General features: G+C 46.6%; 1 protein-coding gene across 6 annotated transcripts in view; it reads right to left on the bottom strand.

Moving 5' to 3' along the window:
• MUS81 (MUS81 structure-specific endonuclease subunit) overlaps nt 1-24,812 on the bottom strand; it is a 1,262,762-nt gene that overhangs the window by 577,318 nt on the left and 660,632 nt on the right. For all 6 annotated transcript variants that reach the window (XM_069645007.1, XM_069645006.1, XM_069645008.1 and 3 more), the window contains one exon: nt 22,688-22,815. In XM_069645007.1, the coding sequence (XP_069501108.1) occupies nt 22,688-22,815 (128 nt within the window). The remainder of the gene's footprint in view (nt 1-22,687; nt 22,816-24,812) is intronic.

Raw genomic sequence — 24,812 nt, 5'->3', positions numbered from 1 at the left:
GTAGAAGACATGCAGGCACACGACTGTGCAACATACCAGGGGGAAGGAGGAGGAGCAGCGATTGTAAGTGAGAATGCACTGAACAAAGGGGAGGTATTCTTCATAGACAGGTCAGCATCAATAAATTCAGAGACAGGAATAAAACATGTGGGCATAGCTGTTGGACGGCTAGAAGATGGTGAGTATGAAGTATTAATTCAGCAGCGCCTACCCGCCCATTACTCAGCACAAGCAGCAGAACTAATAGCACTCATTGAAGCATTACATGCAGCACGAGGGTGTGCAGTTACCATTTACACAGATTCAGCTTATATGACTACTACAGTACACAGAGGGCTAGCACGGTGGGGAGGGAGGGGATTCCACAGGGCAGATGGATCACCTGTACAACATGCAGAACTTTTGAAAGAACTCATTGAGGCATTAAAAGACCCCACCATGGTAGCTATAGTGAAGTGCCAGGCCCATACTACCAACAAGGATGTCATCTCTTTGGGAAACGAGGCAGCGGATGCTGCCGCCAAGGAGGCCTCGTACTTAGTTAAGGAAAGAACAGGTGAGTACTTGATACCAAAACATATAGAAGTTTTTCATACGATGTCACTTGTTTGTGCGAATCCTGCACCAAAGAATCTTTCTGTAGACTCTCAAATTGTTACTTCATATATAATTTTATTCTTTATGTATTTAATTATCATATTCCAATTGTGTGCATAAAGACACTTTTAATCTCCCAACACGTTTCACCCCAGCTATTAGCCGTGGTTCTTCAGGAGAGATTTCCTATTTTTTGTGTGATTCACTTTTAGAAAGTTTACTTTATAGTTTTTTTTCAAAAACCAAAGTGGATTTCTTTTTGTATCCAGATAAGTGCATCTCAATCTACATGATTCCCGCAGGTTCGATTGCCTGTCCTCGCCAGGATCCAGGATCCTAAAAGTGAATCGCACAAAAAATAGGAAATCTCTCCTGAAGAACCACGGCTAATAGCTGGGGTGAAACACATGTTGGGAGATTAAAAGTGTCTTTATGCACACAATTGGAATATGGGAATTAAATACTTCATATATAATTTTATTCTTTATGTAACAATTTGAGAGTCTACAGAAAGATTTTTTGGTGCAGGATTCGCACAAACAACAAGTGACATTGTATGAAAAACTACTAGATATTATTATTTCTGCCACAACAAAGTTACTTGGAGTGCAGAACCAAGAACAACATATATCATTGGCACAATAGAAGCGCCCTTGAAAGGACCATAAGCCAACCAAAGCCTGAAGTATCTAAACAAAAAACATATAGAGGAAGATCTCCCAGATGGCTATAACGCCATGGCCCTGTCACAAATTGTGGAGCTGCAAGAGGGAGCAACAGAAGAAAAAGAATTGTGGGGAAAAAGGGGATGCAGCCAGCTAGCAACAGACTTATTATGGCGACAAAACAACACCGGGAAGAACATGTTACTTTCTTACCTGGTAACGTTCTTTCGATGGGATGGTCCGACAACGTATTCCATATCTATGACATGTAATCACCACAGCTGTGCTGCTTCGGAAACTTTTTTCTGCGTCCTGCATCGATGACGTCGACGCGCCGTCGTCGAGGACCTCGTCCGACGTCATCCGATGTGATAAGTAGGACGCACGACGCCCGTAGCCTCAGTTGTAGTTTTTACCCCCAGAACGTGTGACATTAGTCAACTGCCAGTCAGACCCAAAGCCTTGCGGAACGTAAGCTGCAATCGCAAAAGAAATTCTGCAGCGGGGAAGGCAGGGCGGGAGCGATATGGAATACGTCGTCGGACCATCCCACCGAAAGAACGTTACCAGGTAAGAAAGTAACTTGTTCTTCGAGGGGATTGGGTCCTCCGACGTATTCCATATCTATGACAGACTCCCAAAGTAGTACCAGAGCAAGGAGGAGGGAAAGAATTTAGAATCAAAATTTAGATTAGCCAATCAAATAGCAGAGCAAAGGACCGCCTTGCCAAAGGCCAGATCCTGTCCTCGGATGTAAACGAGGGAATAGTGACGTACAAATGTATGTACTGAAGCCCAGGTGGCTGCATCACAGATGTTGCGAATAGGAACACCCCTCTGCAGGGCAGTAGATGCAGCCACACCCCTGGTAGAATGGGCCCGCAAGCCAGCCGGTGACTCCTTACCCGCCAAGCGGTAACACTCTGAGATGGCCAAAATAATCCAGCGAGACAAAAGTCTGTTTCGTTACAGCTTGCCCCAAACGCTTTCCAGCGTAACCAATAAAGATCGTCCACTCTGACCCGGGACATACGTGAAACATAAAAGCTTAAAGCTCTCCTAGGATCAAGCCTATGGAGCCTCTCCTCTTCCTTACCAGGATGCGGAGGAGGATAGAATGCCGGAAGAACAACCTTCTGGGCCAAATGAAATTCCGTCACTACCTTTGGAAGAAAAGAAGGACGAACTCTAAGGACAACCCTGTCCTTGTGAAATACAGTGAAGGGTGGCTTAACTGAAAGTGCCTGTAACTCACTCACTCTGCGAGCGGAAGTAACCGCAACTAAAAACACAGTTTTCAGAGATAACAGCCTCAAAGGGCAAGAATGTAAAGGCTCAAACGGAGCACCCATAAGAAACTTAAGAACAAGGTTTAAATCCCAACCGGGCACCAGGAAAGGTGACGGAGGGAACACATTAGTGAGCCCTTTCAGAAACTGTGAAATTAAAGGGATTTTAAAGTAAGAACACTCTTCAGACGAGCGCTTAAAGATGGACAGCGCCGCCAGGTAACCTTTAATGGTACCCACTTGCAAGCCCCTGTGGGCCAAAGAAAGTAAAAAGGACAGAACCATGGGGATGTCACATGCAAAAGGATCCACATTCTGAACTCTGCACCAGTCGCAGAAGTTACGCCAACGGCAAAGGTACAGAGACTTTGTTGCTGGCCTTCGGTCCGAAAGCAACACCTCCATCACGTCTTCAGGGAGGTCCCAATCCTTATACCTCAACCTTTCAGAAGCCAAGCATGAAGGTTGAGGGATCTGACCTCTGGATGGAGAACCTGACCCCCATCCCGTGAGAGCAGATCGTTTCGGTAGGGAAGACGACGTGGAGGGCAGATGGACAAGTCTAGAAGGTCCGGGTACCACGTCCTCCGCGCCCACGCCGGGGCAATGAGGATCATCCGGGAACCGAACTTCCGTAACCTCTGCAGCACTTGCGGGATGACGGGGACTGGAGGAAACGCATACAGCAGCGGGAATGACCACTCCACCACGAACGCGTCTCCTAAGGCTCCTTTTGGAGGAAATTCCCGCGAGCAAAACCTTTCGCACTTCCGGTTGACACTGGAGGCGAAGAGATCCACTTGAGGGGTCCCCCAAAGGGCGAAGATCTCCAGAAGAATCTCCTGAGCCAACTCCCACTCGTGAGAGATCGCGCTTTGCCTGCTCAGAGCGTCCGCCATCACGTTTTCGTCTCCGGCCAGATGAACTGCCGAGATCGAAACTTCCTGCTGGATGGCCCAGAACTCGAGCTGCATCGCCTCCCTGCACAGAGGAAGTGACCCTTCCCCCCCCTTTTTGTTGAGGTAGTGCATGGCCACTGTGTTGTCCGTCAGGATCAGGACACTCTTTCCTCGCACAGTCGGCAGAAAAGCCTTCAGGGCTAGCCTGACGGCCCTCAGCTCCAACAAATTGATATGGAGTCTGGACTCCGATGGAGACCAACGACCGCTGACTGTCAGCCCGTTGGCATGAGCTCCCCATCCCGTGAGGGATGCATCCGTCACGATCGTCACCTCCAGCCAGGGAAGCCAAAATGGAGCCCCCTTCATCAAGTTGCCTTCGACAGCCCACCACAGAAGGTCCCGGGCGACCGAGGGCGGCACCTGGACCGGGTCCGACATCCTGCCGGAGGACTGCGACCATTGCGTCTTGAGTGCCCACTGCAAAGATCTCATCCGCAGGCGAGCCTCTGGCACCAGAAGAATGCAGGATGCCATGAGGCCGAGCAACCTCAAGAACTCGAACGCTGGGAGCGTCTGGGCATGCTGAAACTTGTGCACCATCTGCTGAATGTGAAGAGCCCTCATCTGGGGAGGAAAACACTGCCCCAGGGAGAGTCGAGCAATGCTCCGATGTACTGGAGCCGCTGTGTTGGCGTCAAATGGGACTTCTTTAAATTGAGGGAGAAGCCCAGCCTGTGAAGGGAGTGGCAGGTGACGGACAGATGATCCAGGACTTGCTCGGGAGAGCTCCCCCTGATCAACCAATCGTCCAGCTAGGGGTAGACATGAATCCCCCCTTGCCAGAGATGCGCTGCCACCACCACCATGAGCTTGGTGAAAACCCTCGGGGCGGAGGTCAATCCGAACGGCAGGACCCGAAACTGAAAGTGCGAGTCGCCAACCGCGAACCTCAGGTACTTCTTGTGCTTGGGATGGATCGGCACATGGAAGTAAGCATCCTTGAGGTCGAGTGACACCAACCAGTCCTGAAGCTGAAGGGCTTGGAGGACTTGAGAGAGAGTAACCATCTTGAACTTGTCCTTCCTGAGGAGTTTGTTCAAACCGCGCAAGTCCATGATGGGTCTCAATCCCCCGTCTTTCTTCGAAATCAAAAAATAAGGGGAATACCATCCCTTGTTCCTCTCTGCTACAGGCACCAGTTCTATGGCGCCTTTCTCCAGCAGGGCTTGAATTTCCTGCGCAAGGAGCGGATCCGGACTCTGCAAAGAGAGGTTCCCCGGTGGATTGTCATGAGGCCTGTGCCGAAAGGGAAGACAGTAGCCATGGGTTATGATCTCCAGAACCCACACATCTGAAGTAATGGCTTGCCACTCTACAAGATGCTGCGCCAGCCTTCCCCCCAACCGGCGAACCATGGGACATGGCCTCATGACTGAGTGGGAGCGGCTGCGGCGTTACCTGAGGGCAAAGAGGCAACTGCCCGAGCGGCCTTGGCACCACGGGTACCCTGTCGTCCACCTCTTGTACCCCTGCGTTGGCCTCTTTGACTGCCAGCTCCTCTCGCTTTACTGAAGGACGAGTAATAGCGAAAGGAACCACCCCTCCACTGCTGTCCCCTAGGACGAAAAGGCGGAGGTTGGCGGACTGCAGCGCCCAACGACTTCGCTGCAGCTTTTGAGGTCTGCAACCTCTCAAGGCTCTCGTCAGCCTTGCTGCCAAAAAGGTGTTCACCGTCAAAGGGCATGTCGAGGAGCTGGGACTGCACATCAGGAGCAAACTGTAACGCTCACCTGATTCTCGCAGAGGCGCCGGTCTTGACTGGGCGACTACCGTATCTTCAAAGGTGATGTGTAGCACCCGGTTGGCTCTTTGGGCTGGACCTCTGTGCACTGTATGCCTGACGTGTAGAGTAAGATGTCTGCAGATAGAAAATATGGGGTTAATGAACTGGGGTTATTGGGGTGTCCCTATCTCTTTCCTCTTCTCCTCTCCGGTAGACCCCCAAAGGTTAACACTCTCACCTTAGGTAAGTGAATGCCGAGCTCTCCATCTGCCTCGGGGCAGGGTGCTGTAGCCAGTTTCTTCACTGGATAGGTAGCGCAGGCCTCTTGACTTCAGAGAACTGCTGTCCGTCGTTTACTGCACGAACGGTAAATTTCGAGTCATTCAAATGTCTTTTTAAAGTCTTTAGTAATGATGTCTCTTGTTTTGCAGGGTTCCGGCGATGGCGGATGACGGGCTGAAGTGAGTTGAAGATGGAGCCCGTGTGATGAATAGAAGCGCCTGGAAGCACGTGAGTAAGCGCTTGTTGCCTGCTTCACGATGCGCTCTAACTGTCTTTTTATTTTGCAGGTACGAGTTCGGAGCGGCTGCAGGGTGCCGGAATACCCACTGGATTAGATGCGGAAAGGAGTAATGGCACGTGAGTATTAAAGTTCCCCAATGTCTTTAAACGCACCTTGTTTTGTCTTTCAGATGCGGATGCAGCGCCGAAGGCCTCCGGAGCGTGCGAAGAGTTGGTAAGCTTTTGTCTTTCAGATGCCGGAATGCAGTATGAAGACCTCCGGAGCGCACGAAGAGTAGGTAAGCCTTTGCCTTTCAGATGCCGGAATACAGTGTGAAGACCTCCGGAGCGCACAAAGAGTAGGTAAGCCTTTGCCTTTCAGATGCCGGAATGCTAACCTGTTTTTTCTTGTCTTTATAGGTGTTGCTGAAGACTGGATTCAGGATGGTAAGCCTTTTTCCTTAGGCCCAGGACTGGATGCAGAAGACACGATGAGCGTCCTGCTGCAGAGGGTGCAGAATAACGCAAAGCAAGATTCATCCACCGGGTGTGGTTTAAATAGCCTCCTGTAGTGCTTAGGTGTCTCCTTCCACAGCCACGCCTAAGTAAGAAAAGAGTTCCTGGTAAGAAAAGAGTTCCTGCCTTCCAGAAGAGTTCCAGTGTTCTAAATCTAGGGAGTGGCTCCAGCCCCACCCAACAGGAAAAGTAGTTCCAAACAGAAGAGGATCAGAGGCTCAACTGGCAGGCAAGTAAGCAGCATGGTCTGCTGCAGGTAAGTCCACCCAAGCATTATGAGCCCGGCGCTTCCAGCGCTGGGACTGGGCATATTTATGAGCCTGGTGCCACTGGCGCCAGGACTGGGTCCAAAAGGTCCCAATTGGGACTGGTTGGCACTCGGAACCTGGGTTATGGATCTGCTTCCAAGGGAGTTGAAAGAGAGAAAACCCTGACCTTTTGGAAGCAGGGATCATGACACAAACCCCGACTTCCGCAACCACGCAAACCTGCGTATCACGGTGCTCGCCGCCATGGACCTACTGACGCATTCAGCTAAGTCCAAACCCGACTGAACGGACTCACACATGACATCCTTACCATCCTGGACCATAGCAAGGAACCATCCCGTTCGTCCCCTTCGACGTCATCGACGCAGGACGCAGACCCCGAAAAAAGTTTCCGAAGCAGCACAGCTGTGGTGATTACATGTCATAGATATGGAATACGTCGGAGGACCCAATCCCCTCGAAGGTGGTAATGCCAATCAAATTGTTAGAGATAGCTTTCCAACAGCTACACTTCCCAGGGCACAATGCAAAACACATTGCCGCAGAGATACAGAACACTGGTTCATCCCCGGGTTACAGGAGCAACTCTCAAAACTGGTGATGGAATGTACAACGTGTCAAATATATAATTCAGGCATGACCTTAAGAACACTGCGCGGCACAATACCAAAACCAACAGGCCTCTTCAGAGAGCTGCATATTGATTATGCAGATATGGGAGAAAGGTGCAATGGAGCGCGGTACATGATAGTGGTGGTTTGTCCATTTTCCCGGTGGGTCGAGGCAGGACCCTGTGCACGTCCAGATGCCAAGTGTGCTGCAAAGTTCCTGGTGAGGGAAGTATTTCCTCGCTGGGGTATTTGTGATGTAATCCGCTCGGATAACGGCACACATTTTGTCAACGACCTCTTTAAGGAAGTAACGACCTTGTTAGGAATAAACCACAAACTGTGCTTGATTTATCTCCCGCAAAGTAACGGCGTAGTCGCAAAAAATAAATGGCCTCCTGAAGGGAAGATCAAAATTAAGCTTCTCACTTAAAAGGAATTGGGTGCACTGCCTCCCATTGGCCTTGTTTGAGCTGAGAAATCAGCCTAGCAAGGACCACCACCTGTCACCACATGAAATAGTGACAGGGAGGCGCATGCACAAAGTGCACTCACCACTCCGCAGACATTCAGACGCCCATAGAAGTGCAACTGTATTGGGTGAAGAGTTCAATGAATACCTGACAAAACTTACCAAAGCAGCTTGCACGATAGCAAGACAACTCGCACCACCATTCACACGCGAGGAAGGAAACGAGGCAGTAACACTGAGGGAAAAAAATCCCACAGGACAGTTAATACCTGGGGAAATGGTGTATGTCAGGAGTTTCGTGCGCAGGTGGAATGCTCCAATATTTCATGGCCCCTACGAGGTGGTGTACTGTACACCCACAGCGGTAAAGGGCCTGAAATATTGGATAGACTTGACAGACGTGCGAAAGGCTTATGACAGTGTCACACAAGAACACGATGAAGGGGTACAGAACACAGAAGTACAGAAATAAAGGAATAGAAGGGATATGGCTATATCATAGGTATAGACACTGGCGCATGCTCTTAAGACATACTGGACAAGCTGTTTATGAAACATAACTGTACAGAGTTGTTGAAAATGTAAATAGTAAAAGAAAATATCTCTCTCTTTCTCGTTGCCAATGCAAAATGACATATATAATTGTTCAAGGATGCTTAATACGCCTTCATGTTTTAACATATAGGAGAAACCATGGCAACGAACGGGCAGTCTGCAACGAACAATGTTAGGGAAGCTAGGAATAGAAATGAGAATTTTGACTTGCGTAGATATTCGTATGAATGTGGTCTGACTGTGTCTGCAATAATATTCTTTACATTAATGTTTGGCCTCGTTGTCTATTGGGCCATTGCATTCATCTCTATCGAGATAAATGAGGGGGGAGGGAATGGAACCAACATGGAGAATAACACCAGCAATAGGGTGGCCCCACACCCAACTCCCCAGTACAATGGCACTGAATTTAATGTCTATGGGTTAAATCATTGCAATCCCTCCATTATATCATGGTTATATGACACCACAGCCACCCTGCCCACACCAACAGCCAACCCATCCGCAGAAGCTGAACACCCCACAGACAGGTTGAGAAAAAATGCAGAAATGGCCAAGAATTTTCTGATCCTACATGATGAATGGGAAAAGGGGAGTGAGGGGGGGCAGGTAAAGAAGGTGCAGTGCTGCGTGCGGCTAGAGATGCGAGAACATTCCTTAGAAGCAGCAGAAGGAGAAGGGAGGTGGGAAGGAAAAAATATGACGAGTATTTCAGCCTGGGGCTAGACACAATAGAAGACCCTAGACATCCCCATCAGTCAAATAAGTGGTATGCAGATATGAGTTCCACTGCAAAACAGACAAATAATGAGAGTTATGTATGCTCCTTGATTCCCCACGCCTCAGGAACATCTAAGGTCTTGCTGCCTAAAGAATTGCATATTGCAGACGCCCAATGCCTCCTTCATCTCACCTTATATAGAAGAACACCTCCCAGGCACACACAGTTTCTTTTGAAATGCTGCAAAACGAGAAAACCTCATACTCGAGAGCCAAAGGAGTGATATGTTTGAAAGAACCCTTTTTTGTGATAAAAGGAACATTGTTTTCTGAGAACAAATGGAAGGATGAAGTAGTAACATGCAAAGCGGAAGCATTCGGAGGGCTACCAACAGAAAAACTACAATGGATCGAGAAAACCTGCACCCCGGTTTGGACAGAACATATCACAAAGCTGACGTAGGTGACAGCCATAGAAAAACTGTTTAAACTGCAAAAAGAAACCACATATGAACTATGTTTCCTGGGAGAAGGGAAAAACGACATGGGAAGGAATAGGAACTGTAACAGAACGCTCATAGTCCCAGACATGAAGAAAGGGACAGCAGCCCTCATGGACACTTAGTGGGTCTACGGCAAACAGGCTTACTTGCACCTCCCACCATCTTGGAGGAGCACATGTTCTCTGGCAACGCTGCACTCTGCTCTGATGGTGATTCCGGAGAGTCATATCGAAGGAGGAGGAAGACTGCCAGCTGCTTGTCGCCCAGAAAATCCACAACCAACAGAGGAACCACCGCTGTATGCCCTGTCCGCGGGCAACATACAAAACATGATATCCAGAAAGGAGAGGTTGTCCAACTACATATCAAAGGCATCCTCAGAACTATTGGCACAAATCCCGGACAGGTACAGGTTATTCAACTTAGCCGAAACATTCTTCGCCTCCCTCGTCCCAAGTATCCAGGCGCGAGCCAACGCAAAATGGCTACAGATCACGCGCTGGGAATTGATCCAGTTGGCTAACGACACTGAAGAGGGGTTCAACGTTATGGAGGTGGAGTTAAGGGCCCTGAGACTAATGACAAGCGGTGTTCTACAACTGCATTGGACACAGGGAAAACCGATATATATGAGCTTCACAAGCTGGGGATATGAGGAGCCATAGAGGGTTGCCAGTTTCACCCAGATCTCTTTTGGTGGCAGTTTATAAAGGTTGTTCTGGGCAAATACTTTAAACTCTTGCCACTCAGACAGAATTCTTCCAGGACTTGCTACTGAAAAAACTGCAGTCAACAATTAAATCAGAAAAGTGTTCTGCCACTCTAACAATTTCATTATTTCCATATTTTTCCAACTCTTAACTCTGATGGCCATAATCCTGTGTCTAACACTTTTGCACAGTTGTAAATACTGTCCTCAGTAAATGACAATCTATCTTCACAAGATTTGTCAATGTCTGTGACATATTTTTTACACTGTTGCTTGAAACTTTTCAGAACTTGAGCACTCACATGTGTTAGTTGGACCCCACGACAGGAAACTGACTCGCAGGTTCCAGACAATAATTGGTTGGCCTCACTTGTAAGAGTATCAAGCTCACTTCCTAGCAAGGCAGTCTCTCCCCTTAAGGTTTGCAGAGTCATTTTTAAAGTAGAAATAGAGCTAATGTGTTCTGGCATTTCAATCACTTCCTTTTGTAGTGCAAGAGAAAATCTAGCAAGGGGTTGCAGCATCTGCTCAAAGAAAAGCAGATGGCATACCATCTGAAACCGTGTTAAAAGCTGCAATACTACCTTGGCTTTTGCCTGGTCATGGCTTGGATCAGCTGCCATATTTTCTAAATGTGCACAAACAGGGAAAGATGTATTCAGGGCCTGAGTAGCAAGTCATTTATGTTGCACCCAACGAGTCCCATGCGCTTTCCTTGGTTTCTGAACAGACTGTTCCATGGCTAATCTCAGAGCACGCAATTCACGTAACCTTTTGGGGCTTTTTTGATACAAATAAAACAATTGCATTAACATATTGGACACATCACTGAAGTAAGTTTTATCCAATGCATCCTTCACAGCCAATTCAAAACGGTGAGAAAAACAATGGACAGACACCAGCCATTTAATGTCTTGTCTGAGCAGTGCAGCAAGACCTCGTTTCACACCCAAGTTAACAGCTGCCCCATCAGCCCCAAAACCCACCATTTTCTTTAAGGAGAGTCCCGTTTCATTTAGGGCTTCCAATAGAAGTTTTTTCAATCCCTCACTGCGACCGTCACTAACTGATTTTATTTTGAGAAAAGAAACCTCCACTTCACCACTTTGTGGGTTTACGTATGTAACATACACCAACTCCTTCTCTATTACACCGCTACCTGTGCTACCATCCATTAAAACAGAAAAAGCATCAGTAGTCTTGAGAACATTAAATAGTTCTTCCTCAAGGTAGCGTCCAATACACATTGTAAGCTCTCGTCCTGTTACAGCATTAGTGTACTTGGAGCCCAGGTCAACACCATGACGCTTCTCCTGCTCACCCAATGCAGAAAACGTTTTGATAGGAATGTCCTCCTTTGCCATTGTATAAAGGATATCCATTAGCTTGCCCACCGTGAGTCTAGGCTGATCCTCTGCTGTAGCCAAAGCTCTCCCTGTTTTAACAAATTAAAAATCATAAAATCAATGGCTGTCAAAAGCAGCTTGCAATTGCTCGAACTAAGCACAGCCCTAGGAAAAATCTTCACTAACTCACCCATTGGAGTGTGGGGAGAAAGGTCCACAGCACTGCGTTGCTTTCCAAATTTCTTGAATTGTTCAGCTTTTCGGTGTTGCTCTGTTTCCAGGTGCTTGCGGAGTGCGTCTACTTTCAGCTGGGAGCCACTGAATCCAGAAATTAGTGAGGCTCTGAAATTCCTCATAGAACGCAAATCTGTTTGAAACACTGCACAGAGTGTACATCTTGCACACACAGCGTCTTCCTCTTCATAAATGTCTAGCCAGGTTTTGCCGGGGTCGTATTTTCTTTGCCACTCCAAAGCTGTGGCCAATTTCACAGTATGTGGTTTTGAGATGGCCATTACTGAAGTGAAAACAATTAAACGTCATTAAAGGTCCATCCGTTGACTGCATCACAGTGTCAACTGCTCAAGATGAAGACAGAAGCTAGAAGGAGTTTGTGACAAACTGGAAGTCAGAAAAAACTCAGATGATCGGATCAAAATAAATTATCTAAATAGGGCATGCAGCCGTCCCAGATACCTCTTAATTCCAATTTTAAAAAATTAACCGGGTGCCCAAGAGATCGGAAATGATCTGTTCTCTGAACCGGGTCACAGTGCATTTTGTGACTCCACGGCATTGTGGGAAGTACTGAGTGGCAAGTTAGCAGCAAATTGTGCAATGTAATGCCCATTTAGGCCACCCAGATATTTGAAAGTGGGAGTATTTTACTGCCTATTTTTTAAGTCTGGAGTAAAATGACTTTTTAGGGGTAAAAATGTAATTCGATTTACAGTACTTTATAAGTGGGAAAACATTTTTTTTACTGGAAAATGAAATTGTCTTAATATTTCTTTGCACCTAGTAAGTTATTCATTGCACAATCAAAGCTACGGCTTTACTTCTGATCAGGCAGATAACATAACCCTAGTTTCTTCCTGTGGTACTAACTAGTCAAAACATAAAAAACATGGAGCTCTGTTGGTGAAAGCCGGGTCACACATTTTTTGTGTTATTTGCCTTTTTTAAGTGAGTAAAAGGGGCTGATACACCCCTTATCTGTAGGGTTGAGGCCACTGACACCTATGGATAAAATGTAAATTTCTGTTCTTGCCGGCACTTTTGTGGTTGGGTGCGTCAAATGATTTGCCCAGGATCACATGTTTTGGTCGAGCAGAATTGCCAGCAATTTAACTTACCTGCCACAAACTTCCAAGCTCTATTGTTTTGGGTTAAACAAGAGCCACAATGGTCTTGTTTATTTGCAAAGCACACCCAAAGCAACCTCCTTGGAGTATTTGCACCACCCTGCACCGAAGACTACACATCTCAGAATGCAAAACCATGTTTGATCTCATGGATGAACTCAGCTTTAAAAAGAAATAGCTTCGAGTCACTTTCTGTGCAAATGTGGTGTTAAAGGCATCTACTTATTTACACATTCACATGACTCTTGTCAGTTAACTTTGCTAAATCGGTCTCCCGTTAACTCTTGCTTCCAAGCACTATTCTGATTGAAGTGCTAACTGATTACCACAAATCTATTATTGCAAGTCTTAGTTGCTGCTGACAGGAAAGAACAAATGATTTAGCCTTCTGCAGGCTTTATCAGTGCAGAGCTGCGTGGTAGCAAAGGGCTCTGGGACGAATATTTTTCCCACCAAATGCACACAACCCTGCAATTTTAACACAGCCTGCTCAGAAAGCATTCTAATATTCGGCAGTGCTTTTAGTGCGGGGCTGAGCGCAAGCAAGTGGCTGGTATTGATATTGCTCGCACAGAAACGGGCAGGAGAAAATTTAATTCCCAGCACGGCCACATGCACCAATTACACATCCTGCTTGCAGAAGGCCTTTGAATTACATTAAAAAGATATTTTTTTAGAATAAAAGTTGGGCTAGGCTTTGCTTACCTCTTAAGGCACATTGCTAAGTCACAGTGGGAAGGTCCTCTCTGCCTAATGTTCCTCTACACTGCAGACCAATTCCTACAAAATAGGCAAAAAGCAACTCATTACCTACCCACAACAATGCACACTCACTCGGGGGTCAGGGGGGTGGGGGGTTGGGGGCAGTTGGAGGGTGCCTCGAGAATCGACAGCCGAACAAATGCCAGTGCAGCCACTTGCCAACACCCAGCCCAGCAATCGGGGACAGCGTTGGGGCCTTTCGCCTTTATGCAAATTAGGAGGTTTGCATGTATTTTGCCCCAGAGCGCTGCGACCTGAACAGAGGTCTAAGTTTGCTGCAAAAAACTACAGAATCATTGGCTGCATCTGTAATGATTTGAGTTTTTTTTGTTTTTGTTACTAATGCCAGCTACCAAAAAGTAAATGGGGCTGGAATGGGCGATTTAGGGGTGCAAAAAATAACAATATTAGCCGCAAAAGGGGAGGGTACACCGAGATCAGGACCTTTTGCCATGCGCTTCTGAACAGAGGCATCAGGCTGCGCGACAGCAGACAAGATCAAAGTGCAGTTGGATTGATCTGGTAAACTTTTTTAAAACTCTGAAAGACTTATTGCAGGCATGAGAGAACAAGGGTGAGAGTGACAATGAACACTAAGAAACATGGGACAGAGAGCAAGGGAGAGTGGGGGGCTATATGCAAGATTAGAGTGCAGCTGTAAGTAAGAACTCGAGTGCAAGTACTGTGGGTGACTGCGATTGAGAGCTATCGTGCAAGAACTCATGAAAACTAGTTTTGAGTAAAAATGACAGTGAGAAGTAGCATTATTTGAAAACATAAGTGAGTGTGAGAGATGTAGGAGAGAGCCAGGGTGCAAGAGAAGGGGTGTGTGGGAAGCTGGTAGAGACATGGTACATGTGTTTTGTGAATGGGTGCCTGAGGGAAAGCAAGGGTGCTAGAAAGGGTGCCTGCATGTGGAGTGCTGGGAGGGTGAAAATGAGCCCAGGGAAGGTGAAATTGAAATTAAGGGTCAGTTAAAAGATACAAACCGGGCAGGACAAAGAGTATGTGAAAGATGGGTGCCTGCATGAGTTACCGGCGCAGGGGTGGGAGGCCAGAAGAGAGAGAGGGCATGTGTGGGAATTAATCATTGTGTGTGCATGCCATGCCATTGGGGAAGGGGGAAACAAACAAAAGAAATAAAGAACAGGGGTTTGGTGGGGATGGGGGGAGTTTTCAGGGAGATTATCATTTGGTCATGGTCTGCTAGCATTCACAGTAAATTGGTAATATGGCCCTAATACACACTGATATTAACAATACTTATGGCGATCCATTCTTGTATGAAATGTACATCACATATCGTAACCATATTTTTTGTACAATGCTATGTGATGCTACTTCCTGTTTTGTCAACGGGTGAAAGGTTGTGTTCCATCGCTTCCCGCGATATCACTTCGGGGTCGGGTCAAATGACATGTGATGTCATCAGGGGGTCAAGAGTCATGTGATGTCACCTCCGCTACCCCAGGCATCTTTGTGAAATGACGTCGCTGGGGCAGTCTTTTACCCCTTGGCTCCTTTTCAAACTTTAAAAATGTCCACAACTAGCCTAACTACACAAAAACATGAGGGAGAATGCAGAGCTTCAGGAATAAAAACAGTCGAGGCAAGTGTGCGCCCAAGTACTGCTGCCCACTGTTTAGGGACTCCCATGAATTCCCTCTGCGAGCCAGACGTTTGATTTTGTGATACGGTCCATTGCAAATTCCGAGGAGAGCCACCCGACTACTAGAAATTGTAACCCATTTTCATTACACTATAGAGAAAGAGCGAGGAGGATACAAAAATTACTCAAGCCAACCTTTTTTGAGCAAAATGGAACACAGTAGGGTGCAGATCACCATCACCACGTGCCATGTCTTATGGTCACAGTAATGTGTTTAGTCTCTGACAAATGCCAAGTGGCAGCAACAGCACTACAGTGTAGTCTAAATAACTTGTCAGTGTGCAATCCCACCTCGATAACAATTACGTTTTAAACTGAATTGTTATTAGCAAGTACACTCATTTCCTTCTAGAGATGTCATGACAGCTCCAGGAAATAAGTTTTCCCATTGCTGGGTGTTAGAGGTGACGGTGCTCTCGAACATCCAGCACCCGTCGTAATAACGCAGCCTACTGCTCGTAGAAGGCAGCAGGCTGTGTTATTACGGCGGCAAGTGCTGGGTGTAAGTGTCTGATGATAATATTTCTTCCGTCACTTTGGCGGGAGAAATATTATTTTCAGCCACTTGCTCACACCCAGCACCCGCCATAATAACGCACCCTGCTGCTTTCTATGGGAGAAATATTATCATCAGACACTTACACCCAGCACCCAACATTATGAAAAAAGGGCCCGGCTCCCCCACCCAAACATCCCCTACCACTGCCTTGGCCTCCTTACCTGAGGACGTTGAGCCGAGTGTGAGAGGGGGGGCTGAGAACCTCCTCTCACCACGTGATGACGCCGCATCCGGGCTGGGCTGACAAAACATTGATACAATGTTTTCAACCCAGCCCGGTGCTTCTGCCTCGCCTGCAGTGCACAAGGCATATCGCAGTTGGTGTGACACGATTGTAAAAATAAATATCAAAACATAATTATTATATCGCAAATTGTGATGCGATACCGCTTATTTTATGCCTTGCAGGTATGTCCTGGATCTGTTAACGGCGATGGATGGAGGTGTTTTTGACGAAAAATCAGGAGCGCGTGCTGCACATTCGTGCCTTCTGAAGATGCGGATAATGGGACCCTGTCGCGCGTCATCGCAGACGTAAGAAGGAGGAAGGTGGCGCAGACCCAAGTTCGTGGTTCGACAACATTTTTTCCTGGGTGCCGTCCTGGCTGGGACTTACTATCAAAATGATGGTACCCATCGTGGTATTTTTGATCCTGATTTTTTTTGTGTGTGCCAGCTAGGTCTTCGGTGCTGCGCGAACGCAGTCCCTAACGGTGCAATGATGGTGACAATGGGCAGTGCCAGAGGAGCGGCACAGATCATGCAGGAGGCACAAGTACAAACAGGTGAGGATCCTGAGCCCAAGTATAGAATGGTGCCATTATATTATGACGGGGACATAGTGGATAGGTTATATCACACAACCATAAAAGAACCTCTGGAACGGGAATGGTACACCGAGGTGTGGGTAGACCTGGAGGGAGATGGGGGATGCATATACATGACTTGCACACCAGACGAATATGCTAGAAGGGGGGGGAAGTCTCCGAGGGGTGTTTAGAGCTTGGATTCCGATAAAATGGACACTGGCAGGGGAAGAAGCAGTTTTAAATGAGAAGGAACGCCAGAGGATCGGCGAGTTACAGTATTTGTTACTTAAGTAACAAAAGGGGGGAGATGTATGGGAGGACAGGTCAGTAGGACCCCCCCCTCACCTACATTGCCCACTGGCGTGAAGCTCATGACTAGTCAACAGCCCCCCATGCACCTGGGCCCGGGAGGCAGGGCGGCTGCGGATCGACACATGGAGCTACACAACCATATAGCCTGGCATAACATGGACCCCATTTTGTAATGAGCAAGACTCCTTTTTGTTAGTGTGCTAAAGCACAACACAAGCAGAACAACTTACACCCTGAGCTGCAGCTCGGCCCCCACTTGACGGCACACTGGGAGGCCTGCACTGCCCCCACCCCGCCCCCAGCCTCCACCTCATGGCAGATCGGCTGAAGGCCCGTTCTCACGAGCGACCAGAAGCGAACAAACAACAGAACAAACACTATCGTTTACCTTCCGCAATACATCATTGCCCCAGGCGTGACCGGACTCGTAGCTAATGTTTGGAAAATAACCAAATCCATCCCAACCCGACATGCCCCGACCCTGCACCTAACCCCCAGTGTTTGTGATATACGAAGCCCATGACACCCGCCTACCCCAATCCATCGTGTGCTCTGATACCTAATGTATGATCACTTAAAAATATGCGTAGTGTTGACAAACGTTGCTGCTAATAAGAAGCAATATGTAAATAATGACGTGATAACACATGCCTGTACTACATGTAGGCCATCTAGAACACTGAGCCAGTTTTTATTACAATTGAAATAATAGATCAAACACATTGCTCTCTTCGCTCCCAAGCACATAACCCAACTTAACGCTACCTCACGTTTGTTATATGGTTAACAGTCTTATGAACTGCAAGTATGATGTCAACAGATAAGTAATGTTTGTGCTAATGAGAAATACTCTGCATTGTGAATTTGCTAACGCAAGCCTATGTGAATCTGAAGAAATCTGCACTAATCCTAATGCTCCTAGCTTTAACACTCGCCCCTCATCGAAGGTGCGGTGTGCAGTCCTGCGAATGGAGACACACTCAGATTTACAAGGCCATCTCCCCCTCCTCCCGCCAAGGGCTGCTGGGGCTCGCTGGTGTCCGAACAGCACAGCCTCGCCTCCCCACATTCCTGCTGGACCCGCTTCAAGTATTTACCTCCCCCATGTCAGAGGCCGCCACGGCCTGGCCATGTGAATTACGACGAGGTACCTGGTCCTAAAACCCCTCCGTCTCCGGGGGTACCAGTTACATGCCCTCATTGACCCAATGATATTCCTGTTGACCCCAAGTTAACGGGCCTTGGAGCCAGATATCCACCCTTGTACTAACATACCATAAAACCATCCCTCATTGCATCTAACAGGATAGAGTGACACCGCAGTTTACCCTGTGCCCCCTGATGAGACACCTGGACTCGTGGGATCCGGCTCCTTTATCAAGGGTGCTGTTACAAAGATGTATTAGTGAACTTCCAAGTGCATATCAATGTCTGTCTCCCTTCCTTATCCTAGGTCAATGTATTGCAGGATTTACAGGACACCTGAAACTATATAGTATAACGGATGATTGTGAGTGTGTGGCCACAAGGGCCACCAATCATCAATACAAGTTGCGTCCGGCCTGACAGCTCCACCCCGAAGAGCCCAGCTGACCCGCCTACCCTGCGTGGCACTGCACAGACGTCCACCAATCCTGGAGCAGCACATGTACACAATGTATATAGCTTACCCAACGCCACCCAATCCCTAAGACTACGTGCGCCCTATAGCTTACATCATGCATGACGAAGTTTTGTAATAAGTAGGACTGTCTTTGCTATTGTCAGACAGAGCGCTCTCTGAGTTTGCAGAGTCCTTTGCATGCCCTATATTGATCTATATAAAACCCTTTTAACTTCACCTGCACTTGGTCATGGTCTCATTCCCTCCTGGGGTGTGTCCTTTATTGCCTCTCACTGCGTGGGGGGGGGGGGTGCCTCACTGGGGGACACGTATATTCACTCTCCTCTAAAGCCTCCCCAAAGATTTCCTTGGCACAGCCAACCACGACCAAACACCCCCCCACCCGTTCCCTTCTGCTTCTACCCTGTGACGCAAGCCAATGTACTTGAAACCATTTGCTCTCTCAAACCATCCAACTGCAAGGAAGATGCATGTCCGGCCCACGTCGTCAAACTCTGTGCCCCCACACTCATCCCTATCATCACAGAGTGCATCAACGCCTCCTTGCACTCTAACTCTGTTCCTACCAACCTTAAAGCTGCCTAGGTTACCACGCTACTCAAGAAACCATATCGCAATTCTACTCTCCCTACCAATCAACTACCGCTGCATCACCACTGTCCCCTTCCTCCTCAAGTTACTGGATTGCATGGCCTACTGCCAAATACAACCCTTTCTTGAACTTCGTCAACTACTAGGCGCAAGGCAATTAGGTTTTAGACACAAACAGTACTGAAACTGCTCTGCTAGATCTCAAAATCCAGTTAGACCTGATCCGCGACTCGGGCAACATCCTCGTCCTCCCCAACCTCTCTGCTGCCTTTGATCTGTGGACCATGACACCCTATGCCACCACCTAGGATCCAACTGCCACTTCTCAACAAATGCCATCACTTGGGTCAATTCCTTCCTAAGCAATCGCACTACTAGAGTCTACATTGGTGACGCAACACATGACCTTGTTGCTGTTCCTCTTGGGGTCCCCCAAGGCACCTGCCCCTCCTCGACTTACACCAAGCCCCTTTTTTACTTTATCGACTCCCTAGGGATTGTATATACCAACTTTGTGAACACCACCCAAATCCTCATCCCCATCACTGGAAGCCACCAGGCCGACAGCACCGCCATCCATATGGTCTACAGCATCATCCAAAACTGGATGTCCTTCCACAAACTTTGTCTCAAGGAAGACAAAACAGAGCTACTCATCGAGGACCTCCCCCTCTCGGCTCAAAAACGTAGACCCTGCCTTCGGCTCCTTCTCCATCGACGACATGAACATCTCTGTCCTACATTTCAAGACCCAGATCTCTCCATGACCAAACATAGCAACACCCTAGTATCCGCCATAGTTTACACTTCGATGGTTATCTCCCTGAGCAGACAATTTCTCACTCAAGATAACTGTTTGAAGCTTGGAGGGCCATCATTATCAGTAAGCTGGATTACTGCAATGCATTTCTCATGGGTACCTCCGCAAAAACATGGCCAAACTTCAGCTCCTTCAAAACAAAGCTCTTCATGCAGCCTTAGGTATACGCCGGACTGACTATATCTCAGAAATCACAACGCAAGTCTACTGGCTTCCCATCAAGGTCTGCGTTGACTTCAAAATACTGACCATTGCACACTGCTGTATATACAAAGAGGCCCCACTTTACCTATACAACACTTACCATGAAACCCCATGTGCACCCCTTACGATCAGTGGCAAGCCAGACTGTCCACCCCAAGATTCCAAAGAGCTGGAGCCGTGAACTTCTGTGCGCACAGCACCTGTACTCTGGAACTCTCTGCCTCCTAACATCTCAAATGAACGCTCTCATCTGACATTCAGGAAACCTGTGAAAACCTGGCTATTTAACAAATATGCCTAATGCCTATAACTAACTCATCCAACCTCCAGGAAACATTTGAAACCCTGGTCACCTAACAAAGACCATATGGACTCTACCCTTTATGCTCACCCCTTGATTTCTGTAGAAACTCTGTGATACCCCTGGGTTTGGGCATTACATAAATGCAATACATAAATATCAGCTTTTTAACACATTAACCCAATCACAGAAACAGATCATTTGGGCACCTCTCAAAAAACTGAAGCCTTTCATATTTAATTCAATGAGCAGCATGGGCAATCCACAGTGTTTTCGATATTACACGTTTTTATCCCTTGTGTAAAGGAAACAACCTGAAAAACAAGCATTGACAGACAACAGTTTCGGCCGTTGTGTCCCACCGGATAGGAAGATGCATGGTATATTTACCATTCAAAGAGGGGTGGCTTATTTCCAAAGAGCTTCGCTAGAGACAGTCATCCAAGATGGCTGCCTCGATGGAAGAGATCACTCAAAATCAAAGAATTCCTGAGATGGGCAGGAATGGGTGGGATTACAACTGTGTATCCCCTCCTCAAATATCATCCCTTTGGAAAAGCATTACAGACCCACATTCAAAGCCCATATTTGAAGCTCTTATGTTAATGACAATAGTTTTGGCTTTTAAGGTAGCGCTTTCAGTGGCACCTAATAGCCCAAACCAACAATGATTTGTAGTGTTGCCAAAAGCAAAATCAGTGATGATTTATTCAAAACCTTCCATGCATTACTCTTCAATTTTTAGATTGGGAAGCCATCAAGCAAGCTTAATTGTTAATCCTAATTTTACTAAATACCATTTAACAATCAGCTTCTGTATTTATGTCTTGTGCTGCACTCAGGCACACGACAAAAACATTTCTTAACTCTTAGCATTTTATCAGTTAATAGGAAACACTCCTTCACTAAGACACAGTTTACACATGTGAATCGTTTGACTATTTCTGTATTACATGTTAAATAGTCTAAGCATGCACTCTCTGGCTTGTTGATCTTAAGCCATTAAAGACAACACATAAATCATGGGTGTCAAACCGAGGGCCTGCAGGATGGTCAGGCCCCTGAAGCTCCTTCATCAGGACATGCACATTGCACTGCAATGTTTTCTGGAAAGCAAGAGCAAAGAAAATGCTCCTCTGCTGCAGTGACTTCAGTTTCCGTACCGTGAGTGAAAGACTGACACCAGTTGTTTAATCTCTACAGGCTGTCTAGCCGCAGCACCGGACCAAAAGCAAATACGTTTAAAAGGGTGGGATATTGAATCAAGGTAGACAGCACAATGAATAGTGAAAATAAAGCCAAACAAATAAATACAACCAAAAGCTGAATGGTATTTGATTTCAACAGCTATGCTGTATTTATTTATTTATTGGATATTTATGAAGGTACTTATACAACAAGACCGCGTTTCAAAGCGCCAGAGTTTGGCACCATTTATAAAGAGAGAAAGCAATTATTCTGAGCTCTCCAAGATACTCAAAATTGCCCTATGAACATCTGCTTTGCTTGGAACACACAATTACAGCGATGCCACCCCTGAAAGTGTATTCAATATCTGAAACAAAGATTAATCTACAATCATTAAACTACCAGCTCACATTCCTAGAGGAGTCTATCGTAACGTTGCTGCTGCAGCATCATTTGCACATTTAATGAAAACATTTTTAATAAAAAACTAAATTTGTATACTTGCTTCACAAAAGTCAATTACAATTATAGTTCTAAACCCTTTAATAGTTTCATATGGTATCAATTCCATTGACGTTTTCCCCGGTGTGGTAGTGGCAATGCGTGCGTGATGATATGGCATAAATACAGATTTGCCTACTATACATTCATTGTTTAAATGGGGCACCAAATTTTCTGATCCATCATTTGCTGCAGTGAAAGGCTCCCTTACACTATAGGAAATCTGGCATCTGAAGTACTGCCATATTTAATGTTTTAGCTAACAAATGCTTTATATCGCTATGGATTTTTATACAATTTCTCATGACATTTGTGCTGCAAAATACACTAATGCGACTTATTTTACGAATTTTCCATGAATGAAATCGCCTGAGAAAACTCCCAAGTTATTTCAGGCTGGCTCACTGTGTTTGCACTAATGGCTTTAAAAACCCACCATCCACTACTGTGCATTGTTATATTTTTAATAATCATAGATCCAAACCGATTGAACTTGGCACCCCAGCGATAAATGGAAGCACATTTCATCCAGTTCTATGCCACATTACCTGGAACAGGTCGCACTCTCTCTTGGGCAATCCACAGGAAGTCACCAACATGTAGCTTTCGTACATCAAATGATACTCCATTTCTTTTCAGCTCTGCCACAAGCTCCTGCTTTCGATGCGTAGACCCCCTTATAGAAAAAGAAATACAATTAAAGCACTATAAAGGCAACTAGTGTACATGGATGGTAATCACTTTTGGTAAACACATATCCATGCGAGAGACATTTTTCTAAGAAAAAATAACTTGTGAATCATAACTATAAAGCTTGGGTACATTCCAGAGTTGTACATGTTTAGTGACATAAAATGCAATTTGTGAATAATAATAAATAGCTGTACAACTTGGGTACATTCCAGAGAATTACATCTTTAGTGGAAGTGGAAAGATCACAAAGCTCTTACAACAAAATATGGAGAGCTCATCAGCAGAGAGATGGGGCGAAAGTTGGACAAAACTAGCGGGTCCAAACCGGGCTTCTTCAGCAGCGGAATGACAAGCACACGCTCACTTATGAGCTAACTGCACTTCCCCCTTCCACTGCGCTCTGGCCCTTCCCCCACCCCTCCTTCCATCTTCCCTGGACTTGCGCGATCTGAATTACAAAAGACCTAGTAAGATCGCTTTTTTGTCCTCCTTGGTTTCCCCTCCTTGTCTTGTCTCGCCTGTAAACACTTGTGTACAGGCGCGTTATAAATGCCACATCATATCACTGGTGACCCGCAAGAACTGTGAAACTCTGGTGCAAGCTATAATAATGCCAAGATTTTACTATTGTAACTCCCTGCTGAAAGGCACCAGCAAATAATGGATACAGAGACTTCAAATAATCCAGAATGCTGCTGTGAGAATTGTGTGCAATATCCCTAGAAAGGACCATATAACGAATGCCCGAAAAGAACTGCATTGGCTTGCAGTGGGCGCAAGGGAACACTTCAAAATTCTTACATTAACCCATAGATGTATCCACAGGGAGGTCCCTTGATAACAGACAGAAGTTGGCTCACTATAAAAAAAAAAAGCACATCCCGGCGCTAGAGTACTGCACCGGGCTTGCGGCTGTGTCTGTCTCGCTGAGGGTCTGCTTCTTGTCACAGATTGGATATTTGGGACCAATAAATACACCAAGATCAGGTGCTTAAAGTTTAAGATTTTTATTAGAGATGGTATGGGAGGACAGGTTGACTTAAATATAAATAGAATCTTTCCCTAAAACATAGGAAGGTCTTCCTCGACAAATGTCTCAAGTTGGCTTTCCCAATCTCAGGGCCAGGCTTTTGAATGTTAGCAGTCAATGTTCCAAAGAAGTTACCCTCACTTCAACCTAATTAAAAAAGCCTAGGTGTAAGCTTTTTGAGATCTCTTAGCTGAAAGCCTGTCGATGTTCTACAGTATCCTCAGAGTTCTTGAACAGAAGACTTTGGGGTCAGCCAGGAGAGGCAGAAGGACCAATCCCTACTGGCATGTCTTCCTGACTCTGTTCTCCCCCACCTCTCTAAACTATCACTAGGCTCCCTGACACCCTCTGGAGCCTCCTCCCACTGGTTACACCTAACTAGAGGGACTCTGTCCTCTGGAACATCCTACGCCTCTAGCTGACCAGCTTGCTTCATGCTCTTCACTTCCCTTTTGAATATCTTAATAAAATCCATATCTCTTTTCGCTAGTGCTTTCTTTTTTCTCTTCCACGCCACATTAACCACTGGCCAGTCCTCTTCACACTTCTCATCTTAAGTCTCCATAATCTCATCTACCTCCTACTGCTGCTGATCCATCACTCACTGTCTCCATACTACCACCTTAGCCTGTTCCCACCATCTCTTCCTTTTCTCTTAATCTTATAGCCTTCTTCCCCTCTAGTCTAACCACCTCCTTGACCACATTCTCCTTGTCGCCCATCACCCCAACTCCCTTAGTTACTGTAGCCCCCTTTCACTCCACTCCCGGTCTCACTTACTACCTCAAGCCTTCAACTCCACTCCAGATTGTATTTCCCCCCCTCCTTGTATCCTCCTGCATTTTCATTCCTGGTTTTACTTCTTCCCTCTTTCCCTCCTTTGTCTCATCCTTACCTCCCACCCCTTTCTGTAGAGATCACCACTTCCTCTTCCCGGCTTCCAGCTTTCC

The sequence above is a fragment of the Ambystoma mexicanum genome, chromosome 2p (genome assembly GCF_040938575.1).
Source record: "Ambystoma mexicanum isolate Mex_15411 chromosome 2p, UKY_AmexF1_1, whole genome shotgun sequence".
NCBI lineage: Eukaryota > Metazoa > Chordata > Amphibia > Caudata > Ambystomatidae > Ambystoma > Ambystoma mexicanum.
Note: the sequence above shows the minus strand (reverse complement) of the source record. Positions and strands in the feature narration are given on the sequence as shown.